This window comes from Vanacampus margaritifer, chromosome 5 (genome assembly GCF_051991255.1).
Source record: "Vanacampus margaritifer isolate UIUO_Vmar chromosome 5, RoL_Vmar_1.0, whole genome shotgun sequence".
Lineage (NCBI taxonomy): Eukaryota > Metazoa > Chordata > Actinopteri > Syngnathiformes > Syngnathidae > Vanacampus > Vanacampus margaritifer.
This window is the reverse complement of record NC_135436.1, coordinates 7,700,371-7,717,171: the sequence shown is the minus strand read 5'-3', so window position 1 is coordinate 7,717,171 and position 16,801 is coordinate 7,700,371. Positions and strand designations below refer to the sequence as shown.

The following is a 16,801-nucleotide window of genomic DNA, read 5'->3' as shown; positions in this document are numbered from 1 at the left end:
TTTCACAGATTAGTTCATACACATCTGGATGCACTCTCGTGATTCATGGATTTATATATGACCGGGCTGTCAATAGCGGCTGAAGCCAGAGGGCAGCCATCTTTCGTTGCCGCTTTTAATGACGATTTTTTGTTATTTTTTCCCCGAAAACACTCTCATCAGTGCGTGTTTTACATTAGGATCCCTGTATGGTGTAATGAGAGCCATGCAAAGAGCAAACTTGACTGTTTGCATCGCCAATTTAGTATATTATCTCAATATCATGAGTTGTGACTCACAGTGGTTAGGTTTAGATTTCGCAGCGAATTTTCTCCTGATTGGCTTTACTTCCACTTGATTGTTGATGGCTCAGACAACTTGATGAAGGCGGACCTTTGAGTAGCACCCGGAGATATACGAGAAAATGAAACATATTTTTCTTGGCAATTAAATGTACATTTAGCATTTCTCCCAGACTTAGCGCCGGTACAACTGTATGTTATACACGGTGGCATTTTCATCGTAAAGGCAGAAAATAACATGAACACGCCACAGAGAAATCAATGCCTTCATGTTAGTAAGTGGCAAAGTAAGATGGCCGCTGGTGACTTCCCTTCACACAACGGTGAGTAAGCGGCATTGACAGTCCAGTCATATAAGTCCGTGTCGCGACCTCAAGCACCGTCCATTATATTACGTCAAGATAGCAACATGGTCGAAGGCGCATGCAAGTTTTTTGTGGTGATTTTTGTCTGAAATTTTGGACTCACTCTTTTCTTTGTTTATGTGTAGCCAGCAAGATATTCATTTTTGACCGCACATTCATGTTAATTTATTATGTATGTAAGTTTATTTCCAAATTGTTTTTATTGTATTTGTAACAGTTTGATGGTGGAATTGATGTCTATAAGGACAACCATCAGTGACAAGAGCATCGATGTTGGGTATTGTATCACGGGAGGTGGGTAATAATAACATTTTCTCACTTTTTCTCTCTTGTTTGAACACTCTCAATGTTCGAACCTTCATAGAGTTTAAAAATAGATACACTACTGTAAAAAAAAAAAAAAAAAAAAAGCGTGCAAAATTGCACTAAAATATCGGCAAAACAGCAAGGCCATGAAACCAGCTATAGCAAGGGAACACTGTACACCAATTAGCGATGTAAACACAATACATATACCTCAACATTAAACACACAAGTAATCACATTTATAAAAATTTAAAAAACACCTTCTTCAAATCTAAATTACAGTCAATTAAATTCATGACGATTAAATTAGGCACATTAGTGGCCTATAGGGCAATACATACGAAATATATATTAATAACGGGGCCAGTGATGTAACACTTAGGCCAACTAAATTATATGTAATGTGTAATATTTTTATTAATATTTATTATCAGAGTTGGGAAATCCAGGTCCAGAAAGTAAAACCCTGCCACAGTTTGGCTTTAGCCACAGGTGCTTCAACTCAACTGGTAAACGAGCTTGTCGCTACCTGTTGAGTAGAAGCACCTGTGACTAAAGCCAAACTGTTTCAGGGTTTTTACTTTCTTGACATGGCCTCCCCAACCCTGTTTATTATCGTTTATCTCTGTGTTTTTGCTGCCCAGTGTTAACACCAGTGTAGTAGTTGCATATTGAAAGACAGCTCACAAGGTTGGTTTATGTTTACATTAAATGTAAACACAGTGACATCAAATTTGGGACACATAAAATTGGTGAAAAACAGTGCGGTCTAAAAAATGACATACAGACACTTCATAGGAATTGTTAAATGGCCTTAACTTGTATAGCACTTCATCACCTTCAATGTAGTCAAAGAGCTTTAACACTGTCTCTTCATTCAGCTAATTGCAGCATCAGGAACAACTGGGGTTCAATATCTTGCATAACAAGGGTTGAGAATTTAACACACTACGGAAGAAGATTAGGGCCAGTGAAGTGGAAAAAAGGGGTTCAGCAGGATATTCACTTTATTCTCTGAATTCTAACTTTAATAACACAATTCTGACTTTATTCTCAGAATTCTGACTTTAAAACCAGAATTTCTCATTTTAAAGTCAGAATTCTGGGATTAAAGTCAGAATTCTGACTTTAAAGTCAGTATTCTGCAAATAAAGTCAAAATCCTGCTAGCCTTTTTTTTTTTCCTGTTCACTGGCCCTAATCCTCTTCCTTAAATACACAACATTCAGGTTGGGAGACAATCTCTCTACCACCCCAGCCAAGTCACCAATTGAAACAATAAATCGGACAACACTAGTTTACACCAATATAAATGATATTGTCACCCTATTCTGTATATACATATCCTACGTATATCAATGCTGTATATATAAAAAAAAACTTAATTACTGCCCAGCCCCTGAGAGGGCACGAGAACAAAGTAGCATCACCAACTACTAGTTACATTTTAATAAGGATGTTCCGGGACTGACTATCACGGGAAGTCATAAGTGCCCATCTTCATTGAGATTTTATCAGAAGGGTGTGAACAAATGAACCCTATTGATATTGAAAGAGCTATAGTGCAGAATGCAAAAAATGACGAAGAATACTCACAAAATTCGCCTGTAGTTCTTCTCCTGGTACACCTGGTTAATGACGTACTTGATGAAGACACCGAAGTGCCCAACAGCATGGTTGTAAACAATGTCACACACATCCGAAATCAAAATGGACTTCTCGATTCGGTGTTCGAGATCCATCAGGAACCTGAGAACATAAGAACAGCTAATGAGTGATTACTAACAAAAAGTCTGTTTGCTGAAATGGATTAAATCGTAGGGGGATGACTAGCGATTTGTGTTAAGCAAAGCGTTATCCTACCGTTCACTGGCTTTCATGACTTCTTCGATGTTGGAGAAGAGAAAGTGCATATCAGATTGGCTGAGAGTGTTTATTAAAGAAGGGTTACGAAGGAAGTGAGTTTCTAGAATCTCCAAACTCTTGTAGTAGGATGCCTCTGAGGTAATCAGCTCAAACATGGCCTGGACAGAAAAAGGAATTCATACAGTCATAACAGGCCTAGTCATAACACAATTTTTTATCAAGTGAATCTAAGTGGTTATTGTTGGAGAGTAGTGTTAATTTTGTTAACAAAAACTAAATCAAAAATAAATTTGTGAACACATAATTTTTCACCGGACGAAAACTAGACTAGACTAGACTAAAACCGCAATTAATAAACAATAACTGCAACTAAATCAGTGTGCATTTTTGTTGACTAATAAAGACGAGATGAAAATGTAGCTCACTTAATGAAGACTGGACTAAAATCTATGGACATTTTAGAAGAAGAGAGACCTCGCTGTTCATCACAAAGGCAATGTGGTAAATTAACAAAAAGTTTGGTGGTGGTTGTTTATAACGTAACATTATTCCAACAGCTGTAAGGTTCCAACAATAACGCTAACTAATGCTAGGTAACTTACTAGCTTGTAGCATGGGGTCATAAGAGCCACATTGTTGATTTACTGCAATTGTGTGTGAAGTTGTTGTAAATAAAAAAGATGAGAACATTTTTAGTTGAAGTAGTTTTAGATTAGATGGAAATGTACAATACTGTATTAGCTGTTGACCAAAAAAACGTAAAAGGGTAAAATGATTGTCCTGACTGAAATTAGACTAAAGCGTTGATATTTATTGTTGACTAAAACTAGACGAATAAAATTATGTTTTTTTTGGACTAAAATAAAGACTAAAATGCTCGACTTATAGTCGACTAATAGGTGACTACCGTAAATAGAAATGGGACGAGATTGCCTAACTATGAAAAAAAGAACAAGTGTGATTGAAACTGGACTAAAATTGTGTCTGAATTTAAAAATAGCCGACAAAATTATCACTGTTGGAGAGGAAATAACTGTGTACTTGCACTCTTAAAAAATTGTATGTATCTCTAAATATCCCAATTACAAAGCATTTTCGATCACCTCTTGCATTATAATTTCGTTTTGTGGCAACTGGGTGAGTAGCCCACTGGCCTGCACCACTTCCAGGTTCTGCCACAAGCTCAGCGCACGGACATTGTTCCTCAGCTGTAGCTGTAACGCTGGGGGTGAAGAGACACTGGACCCTGTCGAAATGGTGGTAGGAAAGCGATTCTCACGCTGGCGCCTTTGCTCAATCTCCTGCTTCTTAGATGTATCTCGATATTCCTGATACAAGAAGGCTGGAAAGCAAAATAAAACAATGGCATTAGCTTGTAGAATTTTTATTTTTGCACATCCACGTTTGTTTTTTTTAAAGACCACTTATCCTATTTAGGGTCTCAGCAGATCTGGAATCCAGGGTAAAAGTCTAAATTCATCCGGGAATGAAGACTAGTTAAGGGTAATAAGGGAACATAGCAGCAACATGATGGTCAATTAAGACAGTGACACACTACACAAGGGTCGCCACAGTGAGTCACTCATATGATTTGTTTGGCAAAGTTATCACGTCCGATGCTCTTCCCGACGCCACACACCCATTTGATTTGCATGAAAAACACTTCTAGGCCAGAAATACAATACAATCAAATAGAAGAACAGTAAAGTACCACTGAAAGTAAGTATTAGATATAAGACAACATATTACTAGTAGTGTTGTTCTGACATCAATTTTTGGCCCCCGACACCGATTCCCATACCCAGTTTTGCAGTATCGACCGATGCTGATACCTAGATGTTGTTTTTTCCCAACTTGAAAACGCTGCCCTGCCATTGGTTCAGAGCATTCAAGGGCCAATAGGATATCTTGGCTTGGCATGCAGTGAACACCTCACACGTTAGTGAATGTCGTGCACATGCAAGACAGTGGCTCTCGAGGACCAGACTTCCCTATCCCTGTTTTACAATGTTAACAGCAGACGTAGTAAAATAAGGTTTAAAATTTTTTACAAATATCACAACTAAAATTGATTATGAAACATGTACACAAAACATAAAACAAAGCATAAAATAATGCATTACATACATTTAAGTTTTATTTTTTGTATGTACTATATAATAGGATGTGGTACCATTCACTGTAAGCCCCAACATTCAAAATGATCAAATAGATTAAGTACACAATACTCAAAGTTTTGTAAAAACTACTACTAACTTAACTTCTTGAAGTTGGTGTAATTTTGTATGCTTTTATGAGTAATTTGTAAACTCTAAAAAGAGTTGGGTCAAAAGTAACCCAATTATGGATTAAAAATGGACCAATCCACTTTATGGGTTCATTTGACCCAACTTCCTCGGTTGTTTTATACAAAATGACCCTTTTTTTTAACCTAAGTAAAGGATCTGACCAATATTCATGAGTTGTTTTACACTAAAAGACCCATTTCTTGAATTAAAGTTGGGTCAAATAGACCCACGTAGAGGATCTGTCAATTTTTGACCCCATAGTTGGGTTATTTTTGACCCAACTGTTTTTTGAGTGTACAAATTACTCATAAAAGCATACAAAATTACACCAACTTCAAGAAGTTAAGTTAGTAGTAGTTTTTACAAAACTTTGAGTATTGTGTACTTAATCTATTTGATCATTTTGAATGTTGGGGCTTACAGTGAATGGTAACACTTCCTACATACAGTGCTGCTCAAAAGTTTGTAAACCTCGCAGGCATGGTCAGATTTTTTGTATCAAATATTAAAATAACCTTATTAAATGTTTAGTCATACCCCAATCTACAATGCTGACATTGAAAATAATGAACTTGAACAAAAATAATTATAATATTGTCATTCATTCTTGAGCAAAAGAATGAAGAACCTCAAATTTCATGGGTGCAAAAGTATGTGAACCTCTCATTTAATTGGACATTGCACCTCCTTTTGCAATGAGAACTTCATCCAAACACTTACTTTAGTGACTTATCAGTCTTTCACGTCTACTTTGGAGGAATTTTTGCCACTCTTCCTTGCAAAACGCAGCCAGTTGAGAGAGATTGGATGGGCCTCTAGCATAAACTGCCCGCTTCAGGTCCCGCCTCAGTATTTTGAAAGAATTTAAGTCAGGATTTTAACTGGGCACATCCAGAACATGAATCTTGTTGTTCTTTAGACATTTCTTGGTTGTATTGCTGGAATGCTTTGGATTATTGTCATGTTGCATGATCCATTGTCTACCAGGCTGTAAATTTACAAAGGACGGCTTCAGGCTATGATCGAGGATTTCACAATATTCCTCTGAATTCATGATTCCCTGGACTATGTGGTGTTGTCCAGGTCCTGAGGATGAAAAGCCAGCCTAGAACTTAACATTCTCACCACTTTGCTGCACTCTAGGGTGAAGGTTCTTTTGCTGGTATGCAGTGTTGACTTTTCACCAAACATGACTGTTTTAGTTGTGACCAAATAGTTCAATTTTGGATTCGTCTGTCCACAGAAGGGATTTTCAAAAAACTTTAGGTTTGTCCAGGTACTCTCTGGCAAAGTTGAGATGGGCAGCTTTGATCTTTTTTGTGAGCAGAGGCTTTTACCTAGCAAGCCTTCCATGAAAGCCTTGTTAATTGACTTTTCTTCTGATTGTTGAAGCATGCATGTGTCCCCGATGCAGCAAAAGAGGTCTGCAAATGCCTCGATGTGAGGTTTGGGTTGGCTTTCTACCTGAATTATCATTTTTCTTGTGGTTCTTGCTCATATTTTAAAAGGTCGTCCACTTCGAGGCAGGATTGTAGTAATTTTCAGTGTTCTCTAGTTGCAGATGATCTACTTTACAGTGGAATGATAATGCAAATTTTTTTTTAGATGACTTTATAGCTTTCCCCAGACAGATGTGCTGTCACTACCCACTACCACTGAGATCCCCTGAGATTTCGCTTCCTCTCAGCATGACTGACCTGTATGGGTTCACCTGGGTAAGATTAAAGTGATGTGGTTTTGTCTCTGTTTCAGTCAGTGATGCACACTTTCTTCGCTAAACCTCTCATTTCATTGGTCCATTTCAGTGGTTAGTTTAGATAGCTACCAATTTGTCCTACCTGATCATACTTGACTGCTTGTTTTAAGCAATGCAGCTCAAGGTTCACTTACTTTTGCACCTACATGAATTGGCCAAAAACTCTTTTTAATTAAGTTTTGACTACACAATTTATTTAAAAAGAGAAAAGAAAAAAGAACAATGCATTGAATTGATAAACCTACACCTGTTATTTTATATAAAATGTAATGGTTCAGATTGAACAACAAAATCAGGTTGAAACAATTGGAAAATCCAAATTGTTCAAGAGGTTCACAAACTTTTGAGCAGCACTGTACATATAAATACATGTTATGGACTTTAAGATTCATGTATAACACACACAACGCTAACAGAAAATAAACACACTATATTGACTTTGTATTTGGACATGTGATGATTGCATAAAATGAACATAGAGAGAAAGGATTGCTGCTCAGCCTTTGCAGCTATAACAGAGCTTCCATTCTTCTGGGAAAATATTTTGTACTTGATTTCGCATTATCACTGGGAATGTTCATCCATATGACGTAGGACAGAGAGAGGGCCTGCTGGCTCGTTAAGTCAAGACTTTTTTGTGAAAGTTCTGCCACATCAAGATCACTCAAGCATTGTGCTTGTTCAATGGTAAAATAAACGTTGGAAGTTGAATTGTCCAAACACTGACAATGGCTTTGTATGGATAAGAAGCACCCATGTCGTGCATTCAGTGTAGGAGTTGAAGAAGCACACCAATTATTTTTGGTGGGTTCAAAGTTCACTGATAAGAATAGCCTTTTTTTCAGGATATATTGACTGCGTGCATACCAAAAGGTAAAGTGATACGAAACAACAAGAGTGTGTTGCATAATCTCCCCCAGTCATATACTGCAGATTGGTTTGGTGGGCGTCGAAATGGATTGCAAGTTACATAAGAGTGAAAAAATACGCAGCTGAAAAATGCACAGGGTGGAGATGTATGTGTAAACAACAATAAGTTACTGTCCTTTTCAATTAATGCATGCATGATTTAACCAGAAACATGCTCCCTTAACTCATCAGCTATACCTCTGATATCAAATTCTTAACAAATAAAACATCTTACCAATGTTTTTGACAATGTTGATGTTGTGGCTGAGTGTGTTCAAGTGAGCTCCATTGCTCTGCAACCTGAAAAGAAAGAACAGCAGAAAGATAACACATTTTGTTGCCAAGAAAGTTTTAGGACATTTTGATATTGCTGAATCAGAAAATGACATTGTTTGGTTCTATTATTATTATTTTTTTTTTAACCCTTTGATGCATGACCAACTAATACCTACACTCTTCCACAAATGTGATCAAAAATGACCCAAATTTGAATGAATGCATTTTATGCTGTAAACTTGAAGAAACACCTCTCATTTTGGTTAATGATGGTGATTTTGGTCAGCAAAAGAATTATTTCATGTCTGGCATGCTAATTGATTTCTTTGTCATTCAAATTTCATCACCAAACTGCATTGGCTTGGTGTTCTGCCCTGGCCAGAGGTTATTGTTTATTAAGGGGAGGGGGTTGATTTCTATGAGTTCCTGCATTTCTAAATGGCCTGACAATTTCAGGTGGACAATATTCTGGGGTCTCCTCATCTGAGATTTCAAACTCCAGAATAGGCTCTACCTCTATCAGCGTCATTTGTACAGCAAGTTCTAAATTCTTGATGTGAACATGAAAGATTTTTGGTAGGTACACAAAATGATGAATCAATTGTTGGGATTCCATCCACCCATTTGTATTCGAATTTTCAAGAAACGCAAAAATAAAACTGAAAGGAAACGCTAGAAATTCGAAAAGGGCCCAAAATTCACCACTTGGATGGGGTGGATTTGGAAGCGTATCAAAAAAGAAAAATGCAAATTTTGGCTATAGAAACAGTTTTTGCGAATAACTGCTTGCAAGACCGGATACACGTCGCCCGTTTTGACCGGATATTACGTCACATGTAAGTTTGTAGTCCCAAAGTAATGTCGGAAGATAAAGTAACTAGGTATGTTTGGGGGAACGATGACAGAAATCTTTTGGGAATTAATTAAAGAAGCAAATATTAATGCCATTTTAGATGGAAAACAGCAAATAAACGCTATGGTTTATCAAGCATTACAAAAGCAAACTCATACGATGTCATCTTACGGCGCAGTCGCTTCCTTCTTCTTCTTTTAAATTGCTGGTGGATCACATCTCTATGGTGTAATACCGCCACCTACAGCGGCAGAGTCCCCTCTCAATATTCGCAAAAGAAGAACAGATGGAAATGAATATAAGTCGCATGTCCGTTTGCGCATTTTCAGTAAATTAGCTTAAAACATTCAAAACAATTGGATGGAAACCCAACTAATATAAACCACTAACTGCACAAGTACACCCACAAACATATACGTAATAGAGAGAGAGAGAGAGATTTTTGTCAGTGTATTTGTTAAGGCAAGCAGGTGTAAGATTATGTTCACTATGTGTCAGTGGATATATGAATTTAAATGAGGCGACGGTGCAAGCTGTTATGTCACGGCACAGACACCGTTATTTGTGTTTTACTTACTTTTCAATAACATTCACCCACAATATAACACCGCCTATTAAATTGCTATGCACATAGGGGAAAAAAAGTATACGTTTGCTCATTATTTTCCTTGTGTGCTGGTTTTCAGATCATTTAGTTGTAACAGAAATCCACAAGCTTTAATTATTTGCCCATATCCGGTGTTTTCAGTGTAATTTGGACAAACCTGTGGTTGAAGTTATCCCGGTCAGCTCCCTCAGGGCTCGGCATTCCCGAACTCATGGTACTTCCAATGTCACGTACAGTGCAGGCTGCAGTCGTTTGCTCAGACAGGTTTTTAATGTCACCACTTTGAATGGCGTGAGTCCGGTATAAGATCGAGTCAGCCGTTAAAGCACTGCTGTGGTGGTAGGAGGTAGCAGATATGTCCGCGCTCCCTCCTCCCACACTTCCTCTTCCCTTATTTACAGCATCCTTGTTGTATGAAGAATAATATCTGCTACTGGCCTCACCATTGCTTGGCAACACGGTTCTGGAATGAGGGAGATGTGGTGAAATCACAGACTTGCATTTCATAACACAAAAGCCACTTTAGTGTAATAACTATGCAAGAGGTATGCTTGGGACAGAAATTCCAAAGCAAAGTGTGATCGCTATCTGCACATTTGTTGGTTTGTTTTCATGAACGTGCTACAACTCGAGCCATATATACAACTAATTGGTGGAATTTCACCACTGTACTGTATTACCATAATGGTTAACTGATTATGGGTTGTGAAGACATAAAAGTTTGTCTGAATTTCTTATTTTTTATCATTGATTGTTATTGCATATTATTATTATTTATTATTATTATCAAATAATCAATATCAAATTGGTTTTACTTTTCGAGCGTGATATTGATATATAAAATCATGAATCGATTATTTTAATATCTCTTTTTTCCCATAAATTAACAACAAAAAAGAATTTTAAAGGCCATATTTTTTGGTATCTGTTTTCTTGAAATGTACTGTTTACGTGAATTTAAAAGTATTTTCTCATATTTTTGAAAGACCTGACTGATTGCACTTGATGACAATTCAGTCTTTTCAATTTATATTTACGATTATTGAATTAAAATTATGAAAACATTTTCATCTCATCCATGATAATGTCAATGTTTGTGTAACACTTAAGTGATTATAACAAGTGTTATTTTCATTAATAAATAAATCATTTAACCAGTTACTGCCACTGCAAAATTTAATTTGGAATTTATTGTTAGTGTAGTTTTATTTTTTTTATCATGTCCTTGTTATTTGAGAAGAATTGATGTTCCATAGGCGGCACGGTGGCTGACTGGTTAGCACGTCCGCCTCCCAGTGCGGAGGACGTGAGACCGAGTCCGGGCTTCGGCCTTTCTGGGTGGAGTTTGCATGTTCTCCCCGTGCTTGCGTGGGGATACTCCGGTTTCCTCCCACATTCCAAATACGTGCATGGCAGGTTAACTGAACGCTCCAATTTGTCCATAGGTGTGATTGTGAGTGTGGATGGTTGTTCGTCTCTGTGTGCCCTGCGATTGGCTGGCAACCAGTTCAAGGTGTACCCCGCCTACTGCCCGAAGCCAGCTGGGATAGGCTCCAGCGACCCTTGTGAGGACAAGCGGTTAAGTGGATGGATGGATGATGTTCCATAATTAATCAATATTGGATTGAACGTAGTGAATCAAGTCGAATCGGAAAAAAAACCAAATCGAATCGAGCTGAACTCTTGTGAATTGAAGTCGAATCGATTGAGGAAATTTGAATCAATACCCAGCCCTTGCATCAGGTTATTTCTCAGCAAATTTATAGCGAGACATTTTGAAACCGTACAGTTCAATCAATAGTGAGGGGGTACGAACAGGAGTTGAGGAGGAAATTTGTATTTGGAAAGATACTGTATATACACACACAGTATATATATATATATATATATATCTCCATTCATCAATCAATTTTTTACTGTTTACCGGGGTCACAGTTGACCTTGACTCAATTCCAGCTGACGATGGGCAAGAGCCGAGGTACTCCTTGTACTGGTTGGTTGGCATTCACGCTCTCATTTACATTATAAATGACTTTAGAATCCATCATGGGCGTGCACTTTTCCCAAATCAATCTAAATGGAGTATATTTTTTCAACAGTTCCTGACAACAAAACTTAAGGCAGATCATTTCACAAACAAGTACAGTACAATTTAAGCTAGCAGCAGTAAAGTTGCATGCAATGTCTGTATACAACAAGACATTCTTTTACATGATGCAGTTTGTGTAAATGACCACGCCTGAATGGCTAATTCCATATAATTCTCAAAATTCCAGTTGAAGGTGTATACTAGTTCTACGTTTGGATACACCACCCTTTTGCAATCTTAATGATCATTTAAAGGGAGTGCTCAGTGTTTAAAACTATTCAAAAAAACATGCCTTGAAGGTACCTGTCAAGAAAGATATCTCAAAGAACATGGCGTCGCTGTCCTGTCAAAAACACTTAAATTAATTTTTTATTTTATTTTTTTACGTTTTTGGGATGTCTGCATTCAATTTTATCCCATAAACGTAAAAATGTAAAAAATGACAAAAATGGACATAAGTGTTTTTCCACAGGACAGCGACGATGGGGTTTGTAATGTGTAACTAAATGAGTCAGAACAGGAAGGTGACTTCACAACATTATTTCTGCACTACAGTTTTTACAAATTCAGTATATGTATCGTAAGGTAGAATAAGCTACATAGAGTATATATTTCATATTTACTGTGTGAATGAAAATATTACATATTTTAACAGAAAATGGGCTACTTATACTAATTTTAAGCTCAATTAATAAAGAGAACTTTACTCACAATTTAAAGCTCTCATATCAAGTTCGATGCACTGCAAAACTGACTACTACGTCTATTTTGGTGACAAACTAATGGCGCTCAGTGTGTTTATGCCAGTATTGTTTCAACATGAAACATGCACAATTGTTTTGGTGTTGGGTTTTGATAGTCAAGGTAAGTCAACTCACCGAGCAGCCACAGACAGTTCCGGTGATTTATGGGGTGATGAAGTATAAGAATAGGAGTTTGCTGATGTGGTGTTGTCCACTCCAGACTTGGGAGAACCTGGTGTAAAGGGTAAAAATTATACAAGGTTCAGAGAGAGAGAGAGAGAGAGAGAGAGAGAGAGAGCAATATGACATAGGCTACAACAGTTTTTTTGCCAGCTGAACTCAGACAGTGCCTAAAGCACTGAATATTTAGTGTTGCTTTGCTTGTTGATTTTATTGCAATAGGATTGACTAGTTAAATGTTTTTCAACAGGCGCAAAATGTGCACAATATTCAACATATTAAAGAAAACAGGACTCATAAAGATGCTGGCAAGCCATCAAGCTAGCTTGCTAGTTAGGAGGAAGCCGTATGATAGATGGATTGATTAGCCATACAATAAACTATGATGAATTTCTATGCTCAGTTTCAAACTATCTTTATAGACAGCTGAGTCAAAGAATAACTTTAACCCAGGCAAGGGAAAAGTAAAAGCTTTCAGGAAGAAAGAATTTGCTCCTGATCTTAAACATACAAGCTCATCTCGGTGGATGTAATGTGATGGTTTGGGTTCGCATGGTATCTTCTAGGAGGTGCACATTAGTCTTCACTGATGTAACATTAACAGCATCATCAAAATAAACTCAGAAGTCTATAAAAACATTTGTCTGCCATATATAAAGGAAGACGCGACCAAAGTGATCGGAAGAGCTCTCGTCATCATGCAGCAAGATAATGCATAAACAACAAAGAAGTGAATCTGGGAAAAGAAGTGGAAGACTTAAGACTACTAAGGAGAAGACTGAAAGGACTAACCTCCCCCAAACAAATAACTGCTCCAGCACTTTTGTTCACCTACAAATGTACGACAGCGTATTAGGGCCGTATTAAGTGTTGGGTACTGCCAGCGACAAAGACGCCTTGCTTTGCGATGGTCCACACCCTGTGGATCAAGTATTTAAGTTAATTTGTTAAAAAGTATATTTACTTGTACATTTATGTTTCCAGAATCATTATTTACACATTTATACTTTTTTTTTTTGGTACAAGTAGCTAAGTTAATGTGTAGTATGATTGGTTATTGTGAGTCAGTTGAAAGGGGATCAGGAAGTGTTGTCGCTCTAACTGCCGTGTATGACGAGTAAAGTTCAAATTAAGACTGAATCAGTCTCCATCCTGCCTTTTCATCTTGTAAACAGTGTCGCATTAACCACTAACGAGTTTTTTTCTCGCAAATTTGCGAGGTTTTTGGGGGGAATATTGCCCCCACCCTCTAAAAAGAAATATTTAGACGTGTCCCTAATATGGTGTCGTACAAACTGGATTTTTCATTACAAATAATGCTACCTTCTAATTTGTGTGTCAGATGCAAAGCTAAGTGCCCGGCAAAAAGAGTACTATTGTTTTGTTTTTTTGTCTCCTATTCATCTTCTGACATCAAACCCATTTTTCCAGCTTGCAGCAAAAATAAAGGAATTGGACTCACTGTTCTAATACTTTTGGAGAGGAGTGAATGTGGGAGTTCAGTCAGCATGAACTTGCTGCATGTCACCTAGTACAGTAAGTGATTGCACTAGTGCTCCAACCTGAATATCATTCCACCATATCGTCTTAACAGATGTTTTCTCCAGGAACGTAAAGAATCAGGATATTTGATGAATAATTTTAACACACTGACAATGCTGTTAACATGGCATATCTACGAGGACAACAGTTAGGCAACCAGCTAGTGCGGTCATTCCTTAAGTCTTGCGCACGTTCACATTTTTTTTAACCGCCCTTCGTTCCAGTGTACCAAATGTGTTACACAAAAACTACACAACTATACTCCAAATGGTTCAAGAACAGCTTTAAATTTACTTTGTGTATACCTTTTTTTAGGCATTTTAGGTAAAATTTACATGAATTATAAGGGGGTTGTAACTTATTTAAATCTGAAAATGAGATGACATAGATAGATAGATAGATAGATAGATAGATAGATAGATAGATAGATAGATAGATAGATAGATAGATAGATAGATAGATAGATAGATAGATAGATAGATAGATAGATAGATAGATAGATAGCATTGTGAGTATGAAAACAAAAAATGCCACGAGCAACAGCTCAAGCGTGAAAATCAAAGAGATGCATTAACTATCGGTATATACTGTACTACAGAAATAATTAATTCGTTTTTGGAGAGAGAGAGAAAGAGAGAGAGAGAAAGAGAGAGAGAGAAAGAGAGACACTAGCTACATAGCTAGGTAGGCTAAATAGGTAGGCTAGATAGATAGATAGACAGATAGATAGATAGCTAGATAGATAGATAGATAGATAGATAGATAGATAGATAGATAGATAGATAGATAGATAGATAGATAGATAGATAGATAGATAGATAGATAGAGAGAGAGAGAGAGAGAAAGAGAGACGCTAGCTACATAGCTAGGTAGGCTAAATAGGTAGGCTAGATAGATAGATAGATAGATAGATAGATAGATAGATAGATAGATAGATAGATAGATAGATAGATAGTATTGTGAGTATGAAAACAAAAAATGACGCGAGCAACAGCTCAAGCGTGAAAATCAAAGAGATGCATTAACTATCGGTATATACTGTACTACAGAAATAATTAATTCGTTTTTGGAGAGAGAGAGAAAGAGAGAGAGAGAAAGAGAGACGCTAGCTACATAGCTAGGTAGGCTAAATAGGTAGGCTAGATAGATAGATAGATAGATAGATAGATAGATAGATAGATAGATAGATAGATAGATAGATAGATAGATAGATAGATAGATAGATAGATAGATAGATAGATAGATAGATAGTATTGTGAGTATGAAAACAAAAAATGCCGCAAGCAACAGCTCAAGCGTGAAAATCAAAGTGATGCATTAACTATCGGTATATACTGTACTACAGAAATAATTCATTCGTTTTTGGAGAGAGAGAGAAAGAGAGAGAGAGAAAGAGAGAGACAGAAAGAGAGACGCTAGCTACATACTGTAGCTAGGTAGGCTAAATAGGTAGGCTAGATAGATAGATAGATAGATAGATAGATAGATAGATAGATAGATAGATAGATAGATAGATAGATAGATAGATAGATAGATAGATAGATAGAACAGATAGATAGATAGATAGAGAGAGACGCTAGCTACATAGCTAGGTAGGCTAAATAGGTAGGCTAGATAGATAGATAGATAGATTGATAGATAGATAGATAGATGATAATGTGTACAACAGCCTTATCAACAACAGTAATAAAAAGTCTGAATATTATGACAATTACACCAAAATTTTAACAAGCGAATTACACCAAAATTTTAACAAGCGAATGTCAACATTGTCTCACAAATGTAAACAGTTAACACCACATCGAAGAACAGCATCCAATGTCTCTCACTATCTATATTATTGTATAACTTTTAGCATATTACGTGATTATTTTCCGTGTAGTGCTCATATTCATTTGTACTAAAACATTAAGGTGTTAAATGGCAGCAGAACAGAGACACTCCCTGACAATTACCATAGAAAATATGCATGAACCTGTTAATGATGCGTCATCAATGCGTAACGAGTATAGTGAAAAATAAATGAAATAACTCGTTTGGTCTTAGAGGAATAAGGGATCATTTAACATGTTCTCATTGCATAAAAAAAGTGTGGATACTTTTTCATTGTCAACGGAAAATGACAATCCTGTAGTCGTTCCAAGCCGCAAAATGCCAACAAAATACCAAACAACACAATTTGATCCGTATGCGCATGTATTTTTGGTTTCTTTCTGCGTGAAAGTTGACTTTGTTGAATGAGCGCTTCCACTTTTCTGTATGTGCTGCAAAGTCAACAACCTTATCAAGAGATCTCTGACAAGCCTCAGTGCTTTTTTATGACTTGTACTGCCTTTATAACGCATGTCAGTCTCGTTATGTATTATCACCCTATAACCACGTGGAGGCCTGTTCTATGCTGGGCAAAGTCCAAGCCCAAACGCTTTGGTGTGGCTCAGTGAAAATGGTTCATTCCTGTTGAGAACAATGGTTTCTTTACAAGGTCAAGACAAATGAAGCATTTCCATCATTCTCATTGTTGAGTTAGTCTGTGACTGTGAGTAACAAGCAAATTGAATTTAAACGTTTACTCCTAATTCTTTTGCTCAGTCTGATGAGGTCAAAATTGACACGGAACATTTAGCTATTACGCAGACAATTGTGTTTTTTTAACCCAACAGGTTACTCAGGTTGAACTCACACAGATTTGCACTGCAGTCAAGTGCGTCGCAAAAACTTTTGTTCCTCCTTTAGTAGCGTCT

General features: G+C 37.0%; 1 protein-coding gene across 2 annotated transcripts in view; it reads right to left on the bottom strand.

Annotated features, from left to right (window-relative positions):
- ngef (neuronal guanine nucleotide exchange factor) overlaps nucleotides 1-16,801 on the bottom strand; it is a 35,448-nt gene that overhangs the window by 13,769 nt on the left and 4,878 nt on the right. For both annotated transcript variants that reach the window (XM_077566467.1, XM_077566466.1), the window contains exons 2-7: nucleotides 12,474-12,570; nucleotides 9,664-9,969; nucleotides 8,006-8,070; nucleotides 3,921-4,159; nucleotides 2,815-2,975; nucleotides 2,548-2,700 (exon numbers count right to left, since the gene is read on the bottom strand). In XM_077566467.1, coding sequence (XP_077422593.1) covers nucleotides 2,548-2,700; nucleotides 2,815-2,975; nucleotides 3,921-4,159; nucleotides 8,006-8,070; nucleotides 9,664-9,969; nucleotides 12,474-12,570 — 1,021 coding nt within the window. The remainder of the gene's footprint in view (nucleotides 1-2,547; nucleotides 2,701-2,814; nucleotides 2,976-3,920; nucleotides 4,160-8,005; nucleotides 8,071-9,663; nucleotides 9,970-12,473; nucleotides 12,571-16,801) is intronic.